Source organism: Salvelinus namaycush, unplaced genomic scaffold (genome assembly GCF_016432855.1).
Source record: "Salvelinus namaycush isolate Seneca unplaced genomic scaffold, SaNama_1.0 Scaffold2374, whole genome shotgun sequence".
NCBI lineage: Eukaryota > Metazoa > Chordata > Actinopteri > Salmoniformes > Salmonidae > Salvelinus > Salvelinus namaycush.
In genome coordinates, this window is record NW_024059202.1 from 16,810 (window position 1) to 33,272 (window position 16,463).

The 16,463-nt window shown below is 42.6% G+C and overlaps 1 protein-coding gene across 1 annotated transcript in view; it reads right to left on the reverse strand.

The window, feature by feature from the left end:
- LOC120038743 (protein tyrosine phosphatase domain-containing protein 1-like) overlaps window positions 1-16,255 on the reverse strand; it is a gene marked incomplete at its 3' end in the record, with an annotated part of 32,775 nt that extends 16,520 nt beyond the window's left edge. Inside the window, exons 1-2 of the mRNA XM_038984400.1 lie at window positions 16,170-16,255; window positions 5,197-5,368 (exon numbers count right to left, since the gene is read on the reverse strand). Coding sequence (XP_038840328.1) covers window positions 5,197-5,368; window positions 16,170-16,251 — 254 coding nt within the window. The remainder of the gene's footprint in view (window positions 1-5,196; window positions 5,369-16,169) is intronic.
- Between the last annotated feature and the right edge of the window lie 208 nt (window positions 16,256-16,463).

Here is a 16,463-nt window from a genome sequence, read left to right on the forward strand (position 1 = left end):
TCTAGATCTATCTATCAATCTATCTCTACAAGAGATATATCTCTACATATCTATCTTACTACCTATCTATCTTACTACCTATCTATCCATATTACTATCTAACTACCTACCTATCTATCTAACTAACTAACTATCTTACTACCTATCTATCCATATTACTATCTATCTAACTACCTACCTATCTATCTAACTAACTATCTATCTTACTACCTATCTATCCATATTACTATCTATCTAACTACCTACCTATCTATCTAACTACCTATCTATCTTACTACCTATCTATCCATATTACTATCTATCTACCTATCTATCTAACTACCTATCTATCTTACTATCTTACTATCTTACTATCTATCTACCTATCTATCTAACTACCTACCTACCTACCTACCTACCTATCTATCTTACTACCTATCTATCCATATTACTATCTATCTAACTACCTACCTACCTATCTATCCATCTATCTATCTAACTACCTATCTATCTATCTAACTACCTATCTATCTTACAACCTATCTATCCATCTATCTAACTACCTATCTAACTACCTATCTATCTAACTACCTATATATCTAACTACCTATCTATTTAACTACCTAACTACCTATCTATCTAACTACCTATCTATCTTACAACCTATCTAACTACCTATCTATCTAACTACCTATCTATCTAACTACCTATCTATCTAACTACCTATCTATCTAACTACCTATCTATCTTACTACCTACCTATCTATCTTACAACCTATCTATCCATCTTTCTTACTATCTTACTACCTACCTACCTACCTATTTTACTACCTACCTATCTATCTAACTACCTATCTATCTTACCTATCTATCCATATTACTATCTATCTAACTACCTACCTATCTATCCATCTATCTAACTACCTATCTATTTAACTACCTAACTACCTAACTACCTATCTATCTTACAACCTATCTATCCATCTATCTAACTACCTATCTATCTAACTACCTATCTATCTTACTACCTATCTATTCAATTCAATTCAATTCAAGGGGCTTTATTGGCATGGGAAACATGTGTTAACATTGCCAAAGCAAGTGAGGTAGATATTATACAAAAGTGAAATAAACAATACAAATTAACAGTAAACATTACACATACAGAAGTTTCAAAACAATAAAGACATTACAAATGTTATATTATATATATACAGTGTTGTAACAATGTACAAATGGTTAAAGCACACAAGTTAAAATAAATAAGCATAAATATGGGTTGTATTTACAATGGTGTTTGTTCTTCACTGGTTGCCCTTTTCTTGTGGCAACAGGTCACAAATCTTGCTGCTGTGATGGCACACTGTGGAATTTCTCCCAGTAGATATGGGAGTTTATCAAAATTGGATTTGTTTTCAAATTCTTTGTGGATCTGTGTAATCTGAGGGAAATATGTCTCTCTAATATGGTCATACATTGGGCAGGAGGTTAGGAAGTGCAGCTCAGTTTCCACCTCATTTTGTGGGCAGTGTGCACATAGCCTGTCTTCTCTTGAGAGCCATGTCTGCCTACGGCGGCCTTTCTCAATAGCAAGGCTATGCTCACTGAGTCTGTACATAGTCAAAGCTTTCCTTAAGTTTGGGTCAGTCACAGTGGTCAGGTATTCTGCCACTGTGTACTCTCTGTTTAGGGCCAAATAGCATTCTAGTTTGCTCTGTTTTTTTGTTAATTCTTTCCAATGTGTCAAGTAATTATCTTTTTGTTTTCTCATGATTTGGTTGGGTCTAATTGTGCTGTTGTCCTGGGGCTCTGTGGGGTGTGTTTGTGTTTGTGAACAGAGCCCTAGGACCAGCTTGCTTAGGGGACTCTTCTCCAGGTTCATCTCTCTGTAGGTGATGGCTTTGTTATGGAAGGTTTGGGAATCGCTTCCTTTTAGGTGGTTGTAGAATTTAACGGCTCTTTTCTGGATTTTGATAATTAGTGGGTATCGGCCTAATTCTGCTCTGCATGCATTATTTGGTGTTCTACGTTGTACACGGAGGATATTTTTGCAGAATTCTGCATGCAGAGTCTCAATTTGGTGTTTGTCCCATTTTGTGAAATCTTGGTTGGTGAGCGGACCCCAGACCTCACAACCATAAAGGGCAATGGGCTCTATGACTGATTCAAGTATTTTTAGCCAGATCCTAATTGGTATGTTGAAATTTATGTTCCTTTTGATGGCATAGAAGGCCCTTCTTGCCTTGTCTCTCAGATCGTTTACAGCTTTGTGGAAGTTACCTGTGGTGCTGATGTTTAGGCCGAGGTATGTATAGTTTTTTGTGTGCTCTAGGGCAACGGTGTCTAGATGGAATTTGTGGTCCTGGTGACTGGACCTTTTTTGGAACACCATTATTTTGGTCTTACTGAGATTTACTGTCAGGGCCCAGGTCTGACAGAATCTGTGCAGAAGATCTAGGTGCTGCTGTAGGCCCTCCTTGGTTGGTGACAGAAGCACCAGATCATCAGCAAACAGTAGACATTTGACTTCGGATTCTAGTAGGGTGAGACCGGGTGCTGCAGACTGTTCTAGTGCCCGCGCCAATTCGTTGATATATATGTTGAAGAGGGTGGGGCTTAAGCTGCATCCTTGTCTCACCCCACGACCCTGTGTGAAGAAATGTGTGTGTTTTTTGCCAATTTTAACCGCACACTTGTTGTTTGTGTACATGGATTTTATAATGTCGTATGTTTTACCCCCAACACCACTTTCCATCAATTTGTATAGCAGACCCTCATGCCAAATTGAGTCGAAGGCTTTTTTGAAATCAACAAAGCATGAGAAGACTTTGCCTTTGTTTTGGTTTGTTTGGTTGTCAATTAGGGTGTGTAGGGTGAATACATGGTCTGTTGTACGGTAATTTGGTAAAAAGCCAATTTGACATTTGCTCAGTACATTGTTTTCATTGAGGAAATGTACGAGTCTGCTGTTAATGATAATGCAGAGGATTTTCCCAAGGTTACTGTTGACGCATATTCCACGGTAGTTATTGGGGTCAAATTTGTCTCCACTTTTGTGGATTGGGGTGATCAGTCCTTGGTTCCAAATATTGGGGAAGATGCCAGAGCTAAGGACGATGTTAAAGAGTTTTAGTATAGCCAATTGGAATTTGTTGTCTGTATATTTGATCATTTCATTAAGGATACCATCAACACCACAGGCCTTTTTGGGTTGGAGGGTTTTTATTTTGTCCTGTAACTCATTCAAGGTAATTGGAGAATCCAGTGGGTTCTGGTAGTCTTTAATAGTTGATTCTAGGATTTGTATTTGATCATGTATATGTTTTTGCTCTTTATTCTTTGTTATAGAGCCAAAAAGATTGGAGAAGTGGTTTACCCATACATCTCCATTTTGGATAGATAATTCTTCGTGTTGTTGTTTGTTTAGTGTTTTCCAATTTTCCCAGAATTGGTTAGAGTCTATGGATTCTTCAATTACATTGAGCTGATTTCTGACGTGCTGTTCCTTCTTTTTCCGTAGTGTATTTCTGTATTGTTTTAGTGATTCACCATAGTGAAGGCGTAGACTCAGGTTTTCCGGGTCTCTATGTTTTTGGTTGGACAGGTTTCTCAATTTATTTCTTAGATTTTTGCATTCTTTATCAAACCATTTGTCATTGTTGTTCATTTTCTTCGGTTTTCTATTTGAGATTTTTAGATTTGATAGGGAAGCTGAGAGGTCAAATATACTGTTAAGATTTTCTACTGCCAAGTTTACACCTTCACTATTGCAGTGGAACATTTTACCCAGGAAGTTGTCTAAAAGGGATTGAATTTGCTGTTGCCTAATTGTTTTTTGGTAGGTTTCCAAACTGCATTCCTTCCATCTATAGCATTTCTTAATGTTACTCAGTTCCTTTGGCTTTGATGCCTCATGATTGAGTATTGCTCTGTTCAAGTAGACTGTGATTTTGCTGTGGTCTGATAGGGGTGTCAGTGGGCTGACTGTGAACGCTCTGAGAGACTCTGGGTTGAGGTCAGTGATAAAGTAATCTACAGTGCTACTGCCAAGAGATGAGCTATAGGTGAACCTACCATAGGAGTCCCCTCGAAGCCTACCATTGACTATGTACATACCCAGCGTACCTACCTATCTTACTACCTATCTATCTATCTAACTACCTATCTATCTAACTACCTATCTATCTTACTACCTATCTATCTAACTACCTACCTATCTTACTACCTATCTATCTATCTAACTACCTATCTATCTTACTACCTACCTATCTATCTTACAACCTATCTATCCATCTTTCTTACTATCTTACTACCTACCTATCTAACTACCTACCTATTTTACTACCTACCTATCTATCTAACTACCTATCTATCTTACTACCTATCTATCCATATTACTATCTATCTAACTACCTACCTATCTATCCATCTATCGAACTACCTATCTATCTTACAACCTATCTATCCATCTATCTAACTACCTATCTATCTAACTACCTACCTATCTAACTACCTATCTATTTAACTACCTAACTACCTATCTATCTAACTACCTATCTATCTTACAACCTATCTATCCATCTATCTAACTACCTATCTATCTTACTACCTATCTAACTACCTATCTATCTTACTACCTATCTATCTATCTTACAACCTATCTATCCTTCTTTCTTACTATCTTACTACCTACCTATCTAACTACCTACCTATCTTACTACCTACCTATCTATCTAACTACCTATCTATTTAACTACCTATCTATTTAACTACCTAACTACCTATCTATCTTACAACCTATCTATCTTACAACCTATCTAACTACCTATCTATCTAACTACCTATCTATCTTACTACCTATCTATCTTACTACCTATCTATCTATCTTACAACCTATCTATCCTTCTTTCTTACTATCTTACTACCTACCTATCTAACTACCTGCCTATCTTACTACCTACCTATCTATCTAACTACCTATATATCTTACTACCTATCTATCTAACTACCTACCTATCTTACTACCTATCTATCTATCTAACTACCTATCTATCTAACTACCTATCTATCTTACTACCTATCTATCTTACTACCTATCTTACTACCTATCTATCTTACTACCTATCTATCTTACTACCTATCTATCCATATTACTATCTATCTATAAGCCCAGAAGAGAGACAGAGGACAGACACGGGATGTTAGACAGAGACTCACCATGAGGAGTACAGTCCCTTAACAGCCTGCTCCTTGTCACTCCAGCGGGCCGGGTTCTCGTATTTACAGGCCCTCCCTCCACACGCCATGGAGCACTGCATGTGACCTGGGATCACATGTCTCAACGTCTCTCCCACCTTGGTGTACTTGGCTGTGGGGACCCGAGTACTGACTGCAGAGAGAGAGAGAGAGAGAGAGATCAACAAGCAAATCCCACTGGGCTACATACCAGCTGAGAGAGAGAGAGAGAGAGAGATCAACAAGCACATCCCACTAGGCTACATACTAGCTGCATTCTGTGTGACTGGACTACATATTCCCCATTCTGTGTGACTGGACTACATCATCCCCATTCTGTGTGACTAGACTGCATCATCCCCATTCTGTGTGACTAGACTACATCATCCCCATTCTGTGTGACTAGACTACATCATCCCCATTCTGTGTGACTAGACTGCATCATCCCCATTCTGTGTGACTAGACTACATCATCCCCATTCTGTGTGACTGGACTACATCATCCCCATTCTGTGTGACTGGACTACATCATCCCCATTCTGTGTGACTGGACTACATCATCCCCATTCTGTGTGACTGGACTACATCATCCCCATTCTGTGTGACTGGACTACATCATCCCCATTCTGTGTGACTGGACTACATCATCCCCATTCTGTGTGACTGGACTACATCATCCCCATTCTGTGTGACTGGACTACATCATCCCCATTCTGTGTGACTAGACTACATCATCCCCATTCTGTGTGACTAGACTACATCATCCCCATTCTGTGTGACTGGACTACATCATCCCCATTCTGTGTGACTGGACTACATCATCCCCATTCTGTGTGACTGGACTACATCATCCCCATTCTGTGTGACTGGACTACATCATCCCCATTCTGTGTGACTGGACTACATCATCCCCATTCTGTGTGACTGGACTACATCATCCCCATTCTGTGTGACTGGACTACATCATCCCCATTCTGTGTGACTGGACTACATCATCCCCATTCTGTGTGACTGGACTACATCATCCCCATTCTGTGTGACTGGACTACATCATCCCCATTCTGTGTGACTAGACTACATCATCCCCATTCTGTGTGACTAGACTGCATCATCCCCATTCTGTGTGACTAGACTGCATCATCCCCATTCTGTGTGACTAGACTGCATCATCCCCATTCTGTGTGACTAGACTACATCATCCCCATTCTGTGTGACTGGACTACATCATCCCCATTCTGTGTGACTGGACTACATCATCCCCATTCTGTGTGACTGGACTACATCATCCCCATTCTGTGTGACTGGACTACATCATCCCCATTCTGTGTGACTGGACTACATCATCCCCATTCTGTGTGACTGGACTACATCATCCCCATTCTGTGTGACTAGACTACATCATCCCCATTCTGTGTGACTAGACTACATCATCCCCATTCTGTGTGACTGGACTACATCATCCCCATTCTGTGTGACTAGACTGCATCATCCCCATTCTGTGTGACTAGACTGCATCATCCCCATTCTGTGTGACTAGACTGCATCATCCCCATTCTGTGTGACTAGACTGCATCATCCCCATTCTGTGTGACTAGACTACATATTCTCCATTCTGTGTGACTAGACTGCATCATCCCCATTCTGTGTGACTAGACTACATATTCTCCATTCTGTGTGACTAGACTGCATCATCCCCATTCTGTGTGACTAGACTACATCATCCCCATTCTGTGTGACTAGACTGCATCATCCCCATTCTGTGTGACTGGACTACATCATCCCCATTCTGTGTGACTAGACTACATCATCCCCATTCTGTGTGACTAGACTACATCATCCCCATTCTGTGTGACTAGACTACATCATCCCCATTCTGTGTGACTGGACTACATCCTCCCCATTCTGTGTGACTAGACTACATCATCCCCATTCTGTGTGACTGGACTACATCATCCCCATTCTGTGTGACTGGACTACATCATCCCCATTCTGTGTGACTGGACTACATCATCCCCATTCTGTGTGACTAGACTACATCATCCCCATTCTGTGTGACTGGACTACATCCTCCCCATTCTGTGTGACTGGACTACATCCTCCCCATTCTGTGTGACTAGACTACCTCATCCCCATTCTGTGTGACTGGACTACATCATCCCCATTCTGTGTGACTAGACTACATCATCCCCATTCTGTGTGACTGGACTACATCATCCCCATTCTGTGTGACTGGACTACATCATCCCCATTCTGTGTGACTGGACTACATCATCCCCATTCTGTGTGACTAGACTACATCATCCCCATTCTGTGTGACTGGACTACATCATCCCCATTATGTGTGACTAGACTACATCATCCCCATTCTGTGTGACTGGACTACATCATCCCCATTCTGTGTGACTAGACTATATCATCCCCATTCTGTGTGACTAGACTACATCATCCCCATTCTGTGTGACTGGACTACATCATCCCCATTCTGTGTGACTGGACTACATCATCCCCATTATGTGTGACTGGACTACATCATCCCCATTCTGTGTGACTAGACTATATCATCCCCATTCTGTGTGACTAGACTACATATTCTCCTGCTGTATTTCACGTTGGCTTTTCTCTCCAACAGACACCTCTTTGAAAACACACATTCTCAGACAAAACATTTCCCTAGCAACTAAAGCCTTCTCCTCCCCTCATTAATAATGTGGGCTAGCATCTCAGCATCTTTACCTCAAGGTAAACTAAACACAAGACTAGAAATGTCCTAGCATCGTTAAAGTGGAAGTGACCTAGACTGTCAGTGCTTCAACCAGCTCCTCTGACTAGCCCTGTCATACTGAGTTCAGACAGATCTGGACCAGCCAGGTTAACAGGGTGATGTTCAGACAGATCTGGACCAGCCAGGTTAACAGGGTGATGTTCAGACAGATCTGGACCAGCCAGGTTAACAGGGTGATGTTCAGACAGATCTGGACCAGCCAGGTTAACAGAGATGTTCAGACAGATCTGGACCAGCCAGGTAAACAGGGTGATGTTCAGACAGATCTGGACCAGCCAGGTTAACAGGGTGATGTTCAGACAGATCTGGACCAGCCAGGTTAACAGAGATGTTCAGACAGATCTGGACCAGCCAGGTTAACAGGGTGATGTTCAGACAGATCTGGACCAGCTAGGTTAACAGGGTGATGTTCAGACAGATCTGGACCAGCCAGGTTAACAGGGTGATGTTCAGACAGATCTGGACCAGCCAGGTTAACAGGGTGATGTTCAGACAGATCTGGACCAGCCAGGTTAACAGAGATGTTCAGACAGATCTGGACCAGCCAGGTTAACAGGGTGATGTTCAGACAGATCTGGACCAGCCAGGTTAACAGGGTGATGTTCAGACAGATCTGGACCAGCCAGGTTAACAGGGTGATGTTCAGACAGATCTGGACCAGCCAGGTTAACAGGGTGATGTTCAGACAGATCTGGACCAGCTAGGCCAGTAGTGGGTCTGTACCAAGCAAGAGAAGCCTTGATTGTAATCTAGCAGTACCATTACATTGGCGTGGTCCCGTGGCGGTGCCTGTGTTGTCATGGGAGGGATCCTCAGCCATATGTCTCTCTCTCTGTGTCTAACCTTCTACCTCTTATTTGTCTCTCTGCTGTTCTGCTATCTGTGAGGCACCCAGCGTCTAGCTCAGCGTCTCAACCTTTGACAGGTTCAACAACCCCGTCTCTCCCTCACTGTGACATCTTTGACAGTCCCTGTGTCCCGCTGTCCTCACGGTCCCCGTGTAGCCGCTGTCCTCAAGGTCCCCCTGTGTCTCCGCTGTCCTCAAGGTCCCCCTGTGTCTCCGCTGTCCTCAAGGTCCCCCCGTGTCTCCGCTGTCCTCAAGGTCCCCCCGTGTCTCCGCTGTCCTCAAGGTCCCCCCGTGTCTCCGCTGTCCTCAAGGTCCCCCCGTGTCTCCGCTGTCCTCAAGGTCCCCCCGTGTCTCCGCTGTCCTCAAGGTCCCCCTGTGTCTCCGCTGTCCTCAAGGTCCCCCTGTGTCTCCGCTGTCCTCAAGGTCCCCCCTGTGTCTCCGCTGTCCTCAAGGTCCCCCTGTGTCTCCGCTGTCCTCAAGGTCCCCCTGTGTCTCCGCTGTCCTCAAGGTCCCTCTGGCTCCTTGTCTAACTGACACAGTCCTCCTAGAAGCCTCTGTTTAATCCTGTGCCATGGACCAAGTGCAGCCTCCCTCTCCCTGCCCTGTCTAATCCTGTGCTATGGACCTGGTACAGCCTCCCTCTCCCTGCCCTGTCTAACCAGCCCCTCCCTCCCTCTCCCTGCCCTGTCTAACCAGCCCCCTCTCTCCCTCCCTCTCCCTGCCCTGTCTAACCAGCCCCTCCCTCCCTCTCCCTGCCCTGTCTAACCAGCCCCTCCCTCCCTCTCCCTGCCCTGTCTAACCAGCCCCTCCCTCCCTCTCCCTGCCCTGTCTAACCAGCCCCCTCTCTCCCTCTCCCTGCCCTGTCTAACCAGCCCCCTCTCTCCCTCCCTCTCCCTGCCCTGTCTAACCTGTGTATTGACAGTCAGTGAGGCTGCCTGCTGGCTAAACAGAGGAATCCAGTGACTCATCATCGCAGTACAGTAGCCCGCTGCCACAAAGAGAGGCATGGGAGGCCAATACAATCCATCATTACTTTCATCACACAGTCCCCATGACAACCAACTCACTCCTAAATCATCAGTGGGTGAGAGCCGGTTTGTCGGTGTGTCTGTATGTCTGTATGTTGCTGTGTTCATTATGGAGTGACGGTGGTGATGGAGTACTGGCCTCCCATCATAGGGCCCTGGTCTAAAGTAGTGCACTATATAGGGAATAGGGCCCTGGTCTAAAGCAGTGCACTATATAGGGAATAGGGCCCTGGTCTAAAGTAGTGCCCTATATAGGGAATAGGGCCCTGGTCTAAAGTAGTGCACTATATAGGAGAGAGCGAGAGATAGATAGATAGATAGATAGATAGATAGATAGATAGATAGATAGATAGATAGATAGATAGATAGATAGATAGTTTGCTGATGATCTGGTGCTTCTGTCACCAACCAAGGAGGGCCTACAGCAGCACCTAGATCTTCTGCACAGATTCTGTCAGACCTGGGCCCTGACAGTAAATCTCAGTAAGACCAAAATAATGGTGTTCCAAAAAAGGTCCAGTCACCAGGACCACAAATTCCATCTAGACACCGTTGCCCTAGAGCACACAAAAAACTACACATACCTCGGCCTAAACATCAGCACCACAGGTAACTTCCACAAAGCTGTGAACGATCTGAGAGACAAGGCAAGAAGGGCCTTCTATGCCATCAAAAGGAACATAAATTTCAACATACCAATTAGGATCTGGCTAAAAATACTTGAATCCGTTATATAGAACCCATTGCCCTTTATGGTTGTGAGGTCTGGGGTCCGCTCACCAACCAAGATTTCACAAAATGGGACAAACACCAAATTGAGACTCTGCATGCAGAATTCTGCAAAAATATCCTCCGTGTACAACGTAGAACACCAAATAATGCATGCAGAGCAGAATTAGGCCGATACCCACTAATTATCAAAATCCAGAAAAGAGCCGTTAAATTCTACAACCACCTAAAAGGAAGCGATTCCCAAACCTTCCATAACAAAGCCATCACCTACAGAGAGATGAACCTGGAGAAGAGTCCCCTAAGCAAGCTGGTCCTAGGGCTCTGTTCACAAACACAAACACACCCCACAGAGCCCCAGGACAACAGCACAATTAGACCCAACCAAATCATGAGAAAACAAAAAGATAATTACTTGACACATTGGAAAGAATTAACAAAAAAACAGAGCAAACTAGAATGCTACTTGGCCCTAAACAGAGAGTACACAGTGGCAGAATACCTGACCACTGTGACTGACCCAAACTTAAGGAAAGCTTTGACTATGTACAGACTCAGTGAGCATAGCCTTGCTATTGAGAAAGGCCGCCGTAGGCAGACATGGCTCTCAAGAGAAGACAGGCTATGTGCACACTGCCCACAAAATGAGGTGGAAACTGAGCTGCACTTCCTAACCTCCTGCCCAATGTATGACCATATTAGAGAGACATATTTCCCTCAGATTACACAGATCCACAAAGAATTTGAAAACAAATCCAATTTTGATAAACTCCCATATCTACTGGGAGAAATTCCAAAGTGTGCCATCACAGCAGCAAGATTTGTGACCTGTTGCCACAAGAAAAGGGCAACCAGTGAAGAACAAACACCATTGTAAATACAACCCATATTTATGCTTATTTATTTTAACTTGTGTGCTTTAACCATTTGTACATTGTTACAACACTGTATATATATAATATAACATTTGTAATGTCTTTATTGTTTTGAAACTTCTGTATGTGTAATGTTTACTGTTAATTTGTATTGTTTATTTCACTTTTGTATAATAACTACCTCACTTGCTTTGGCAATGTTAACACATGTTTCCCATGCCAATAAAGCCCCTTGAATTGAATTGAAGTGAATAGATAGATAGATAGATAGATAGATAGATAGATAGATAGATAGATAGATAGATAGATAGATAGATAGATAGATAGATAGATAGATAGATAGATAGATAGATCTACTGTTCAAAACTCCAGAGATCCAGGCGATATAGCTGAAGTTGGAAGTTTACATACACTTAGGTTGGAGTCATTAAAACTCGTTTTTCAAACACTCCACAAAATGTCTTGTTAACAAACTATAGTTTTGGTAAGTCGGTTAGGACATCTACTTTGTGCATGACAGAAGTAATTTTTCCAACAATTGTTTACAGACAGATTATTTCACTTATAATTCACTGTATCACAATTCCAGTGGGTCAGTAGTTTACATACACTCAGTTGACTGTGCCTTTAAACAGCTTGGAAAATTCCAAAAATTGATGTCATGGCTTTAGAAGCTTCTGATAGGCTAATTGACATAATTTGAGTCAATTGGAGGTGTACCTGTGGATGTATTTCAAGGCCTACCTTCAAACTCAGTGCCTCTTTGCTTGACATCATGGGAAAATCAAACTCAGCCAAGACCTCAGAAAAAAAATTGTAGACCTCTTCAAGTCTGGTTCATCCTTGGGAGCAATTTCCAAACGCCTGAAGGTACCATGTTCATCTGTACAAACAATAGTACGCAAGTATAAACACCATGGGACGATGCAACCGTCATACCGCTCAGGAAGGAGACGCGTTCTGTCTCCTAGAGATGAACATACTTTTGTGCGAAAAGTGCAAATCAATCCCAGAACAACAGCAAAGGACCTTGTGAAGATGCTGGAGGAAACAGGTACAAAAGTATCTATATCCACAGTAAAACAAGTCCTATATCGACATAACCTGAAAGGCCGCTCAGCAAGGAAGAAGCCACTGCTCCAAAACCGGCATAAAATGCCAGACTACGGTTCGCAACTGCACATGGGGACAAAGATCGTACTTTTTGGAGAAATGTCCTCTGGTCTGATGAAACAAAAATAGAACTGTTTGGCCATAATGACCATCGTTATGTTTGGAGGAAAAAGAAGGAGTCTTGCAAGACGAAGAACACCATCCCAACCGTGAAGCACGGGGGTGGCAGCATCATGTTGTGGGGGTGCTTTGCTGCAGGAGGGACTGGTGCACTTCACAAAATAGATGGCATCATGAGGTAGGAAAAGTATGTGTATATATTGAAGCAACATCTCAAGACATCAGTCAGGAAGTTAAAGCTTGGTCGCAAATGGGTCTTCCAAATGGACAATGACCACAAGCATACTTCCAAAGTTGTGGCAAAATGGCTTAAGGACAACAAAGTCAAGGTTTTGGAGTGGCCATCACAAAGCCCTGGCCTCAATCCCATAGAAAATATGTGGGCAGAACTGAAAAAGTGTGTGCGAGCAAGGAGGCCTACAAACCTGACTCAGTTACACGAGCTCTGTCTGGAGGAATGGGCCAAAATTCACCCAACTTATTGTAGGAAGCTTGTGGAAGGCTACCCGAAACATTTGACCCAAGTTAAACAATTTAAAGGCAATGCTACCAAAAACGAATTGAGTGTATGTAAACTTCCGACCCACTGGGAATGTGATGAAAGAAATAAAAGCAGAAATAAATCATTCTCTCTACTATTATTCTGACATTTCACATTCTTAAAATAAAGTTGTGATCCTAACTGAACTAAGACAGGGAATTTTTACTAGGATTAAATGTCAGGAATTGTGAAAAACTGAGTTTAAATGTTTTTGGCTCAGGTGTATTATTATACACAGGGTGTATGTAAACTTCCGACTTCAACGGTATAATGAGAGAGAGACTGCTGTTCAAAAATCCAGTTATTACATAGTGACATGTAGAGAATCCTCTGGTGTGAGACTAAGTAGTCTGTCCTTTATAACAATATACAGTATAGCTCCTTTCAAGAGGTACAGTGCATTCGGAAAGTATTCAGACCCCTTCCCTTGTTCCACATTTTGTTACGGCCTTATTCTAAAATGTATTGAATTAAAATGTTTCCTCAATCTAAACACAATACCTCATAATGACAAAGCGAAAACAGGTTTTAAATTTTTTTTGCAAATGTATTGAAAATAAAAAAAACACAAATACGAGTCTTTGCTATGAGACTCGAAATTGAGCTCAGGTGCATCCTGTTTCCATTGATCATCCTTGAGATGTTTCTGCAACTTGATTGGATTTGGAAAGGCACACACCTGTCTGTCTATATAGGGTCCCACAGTTGACAGTGGATGTCAGAGCAAAAACCAGGAATTGTCCGTAGAGCTCCGAGACAGGATTGTGTCGAGGCACAGATCTGGGGAAGGGTACAAAACATTTTTTGCAGCACTGAAGGTCCCCAAAAACACATCATTCCTAAATGGAAGACTTTGGGAACCACCAAGACTCTTCATAGAGCTAGTCGCCCGGGAGAGAAGGGCCTTGGTCAGGGAGGTGACCAAGAACCCGATGGTCACTCTGACAGAGCTCTAGAGTTCCTCTGTGGAGATGGGAGAACCTTCCAGAAGGACAACCATCTCTGCAGCACTCCACCAATCAGGACTTTATGGTAGTGTGGCCAGACGGAAGACACTCCTCAGTAAAAGGCACATGACAGCCCCCTTGGAGTTTGCCAAAAGGCACCTAAAGGACCCATCCCTACAGTGAAGCATCGTGGTGGCAGCATCATGCTGTGGGGATGTTTTTCTATGGCAAGGATTAGGAGACTAGTCAGGATTTAGGGAAAGATGAACGGAGCAAAGTACAGAGAGATCCTTGATGAAAACCTGCTCCAGAGCGTTCAGGACCTCAAACTGGGGCGAAGGTTCACCTTCCAACAGGACAACAACCCTAAGCACACAGCCAAGACAACGCAGGAGTGGCTTCGGGACAAGTCTCTGAATGTCCTTGAGTGGCCCAGCCAGAACCCGGACTTGAACCCAATCATACATCTCTGAAGAGACCTGAAAATAGCTGTGCAGTGACACTCCTCATCCAACCTGAAAGAGCTTGAGAGGATCTGCAGAGAAGAACGGGAAAAACTCCCCAAATACAGGTGTGCCAAGCTTGTAGTGTCATACCCAAGAAGACTTGAGGCTGTAATCACTGCACAAGGTGCTTCAACAAAGTACTGAGTAAAGGGTCTGAATTCTTATGTAAATGTGATATTGCAGTTTTTTTATATATATATACATTTTCAAAAATGTCTAAAGACCTGTTTTTGCTTTGTCATTATATTGTGTGTAGATTGATGAGGGGGAAAAATAATTTAATACATTTTAGAATAAGACTAACGTAACAAAATGTGGAGAAAGTGAAGGGGTCTGAATGCTTTATGAATGCACTGCAAATACTTAGGCATTTGGATTGATATGGATTTGACATTTAAAAAACACACTGAACAAAAAAAATATAATATAATAACAAAAATATAAACACAACATGCAACAATTTCTAAGATTTTGCTGAGTTACAGTTCATATAAGGAAATCTGTCAATTGAAATAAATGAATTAGGCCCTAATCTATGGATTTCACATGACTGGGCTGGCCTGGGAGGGCATAGGTCCAGCCACTGGGGAGCCAGGCCCAGCCAATCAGGCTGAGTATTTCCCCACAATAGGGAAATACTCCCGTTTAATCAGCTTCTTGATATACCACACATGTCAGCTGGATGGATTATCTTGACAAAGTAAGTATTTTATCCTAACAGGGATGTAAACAGATGTGTACAAAATATTTTGAGAAATAACCTTTTTTTTGTGAGTATGTAACATATCTGGGATCTTTAATTTCAACTCATGATACCAACACTTTACATGTTGCGTTTATATTTTTGTTCAGCGTAGATGAGCTGGTTAAGAAACTAAGATTTAAAGTGGTCTTTTTCTACAGAAACAGATGGTGCCTTTCTGGAAGCAGATTATTCAGTCAACCTTTCTATCTGTTGTTGATTATGGTGATATTATTTATCAAAGTGCAGCTGCTACTACTCTTAAACCTTTAGATGTCATCTCCCATAATGCCCTTTGTTTTGTTACAGGTGACAGGTTTGATACTCATCACTGCATCCTGTATCTATAGGTTGTCTGGAGTTCGCTAAAGACCCATAGATCCCTACATTCATAAACGTCCGTCTTATCTAACTTTGCTGTTGAAGTATAGACACCTGAGTTACCTAACCTGTTCAGAGGATTGGTTACCTCTTGAGATTCCTAGGGTTTCCTCTCCACCCAGCTAGGTAAATCTGTTTTTAGTTTTTAATGCACCGTATTGCTGGAAAAAAAGTCAAAATACACTACCGGTCAAAAGTTTTAGGACACCTCTTTCAAGGGCTTTTCTTCATTTTGACTATTTTCTACAATGTAGAAAAATATCAAAACTATGAAATAACACATGGAGTAACCAAACAGTGTACACGATACAGACACACTACTACTGTAGAATAGTAACACCTACCTGTGTTCATGCTGTTGCCTGTGTTGAGGTCCCCAGAGGAAGAGTAGGGCACATCAGTCAGCAGGCTAACACCAGCTGCCATGGCACGCTCTGGAAGGACAGACGTAATATGGTGTTACAGAGACAGGTAACACTAACGAAGAGAAACACACACAGGTGAGGCTGAGGCCAAGCGACGAGAGAGACAGACACAGAGACAGAGAGAGACAATTGAGCCTTAGGCAGAGAGACGAGACAGAGACAGTTGAGCATGAGGCAGAGACGAGAGAGACAGAGAGAGAGAGAGAGACCGAG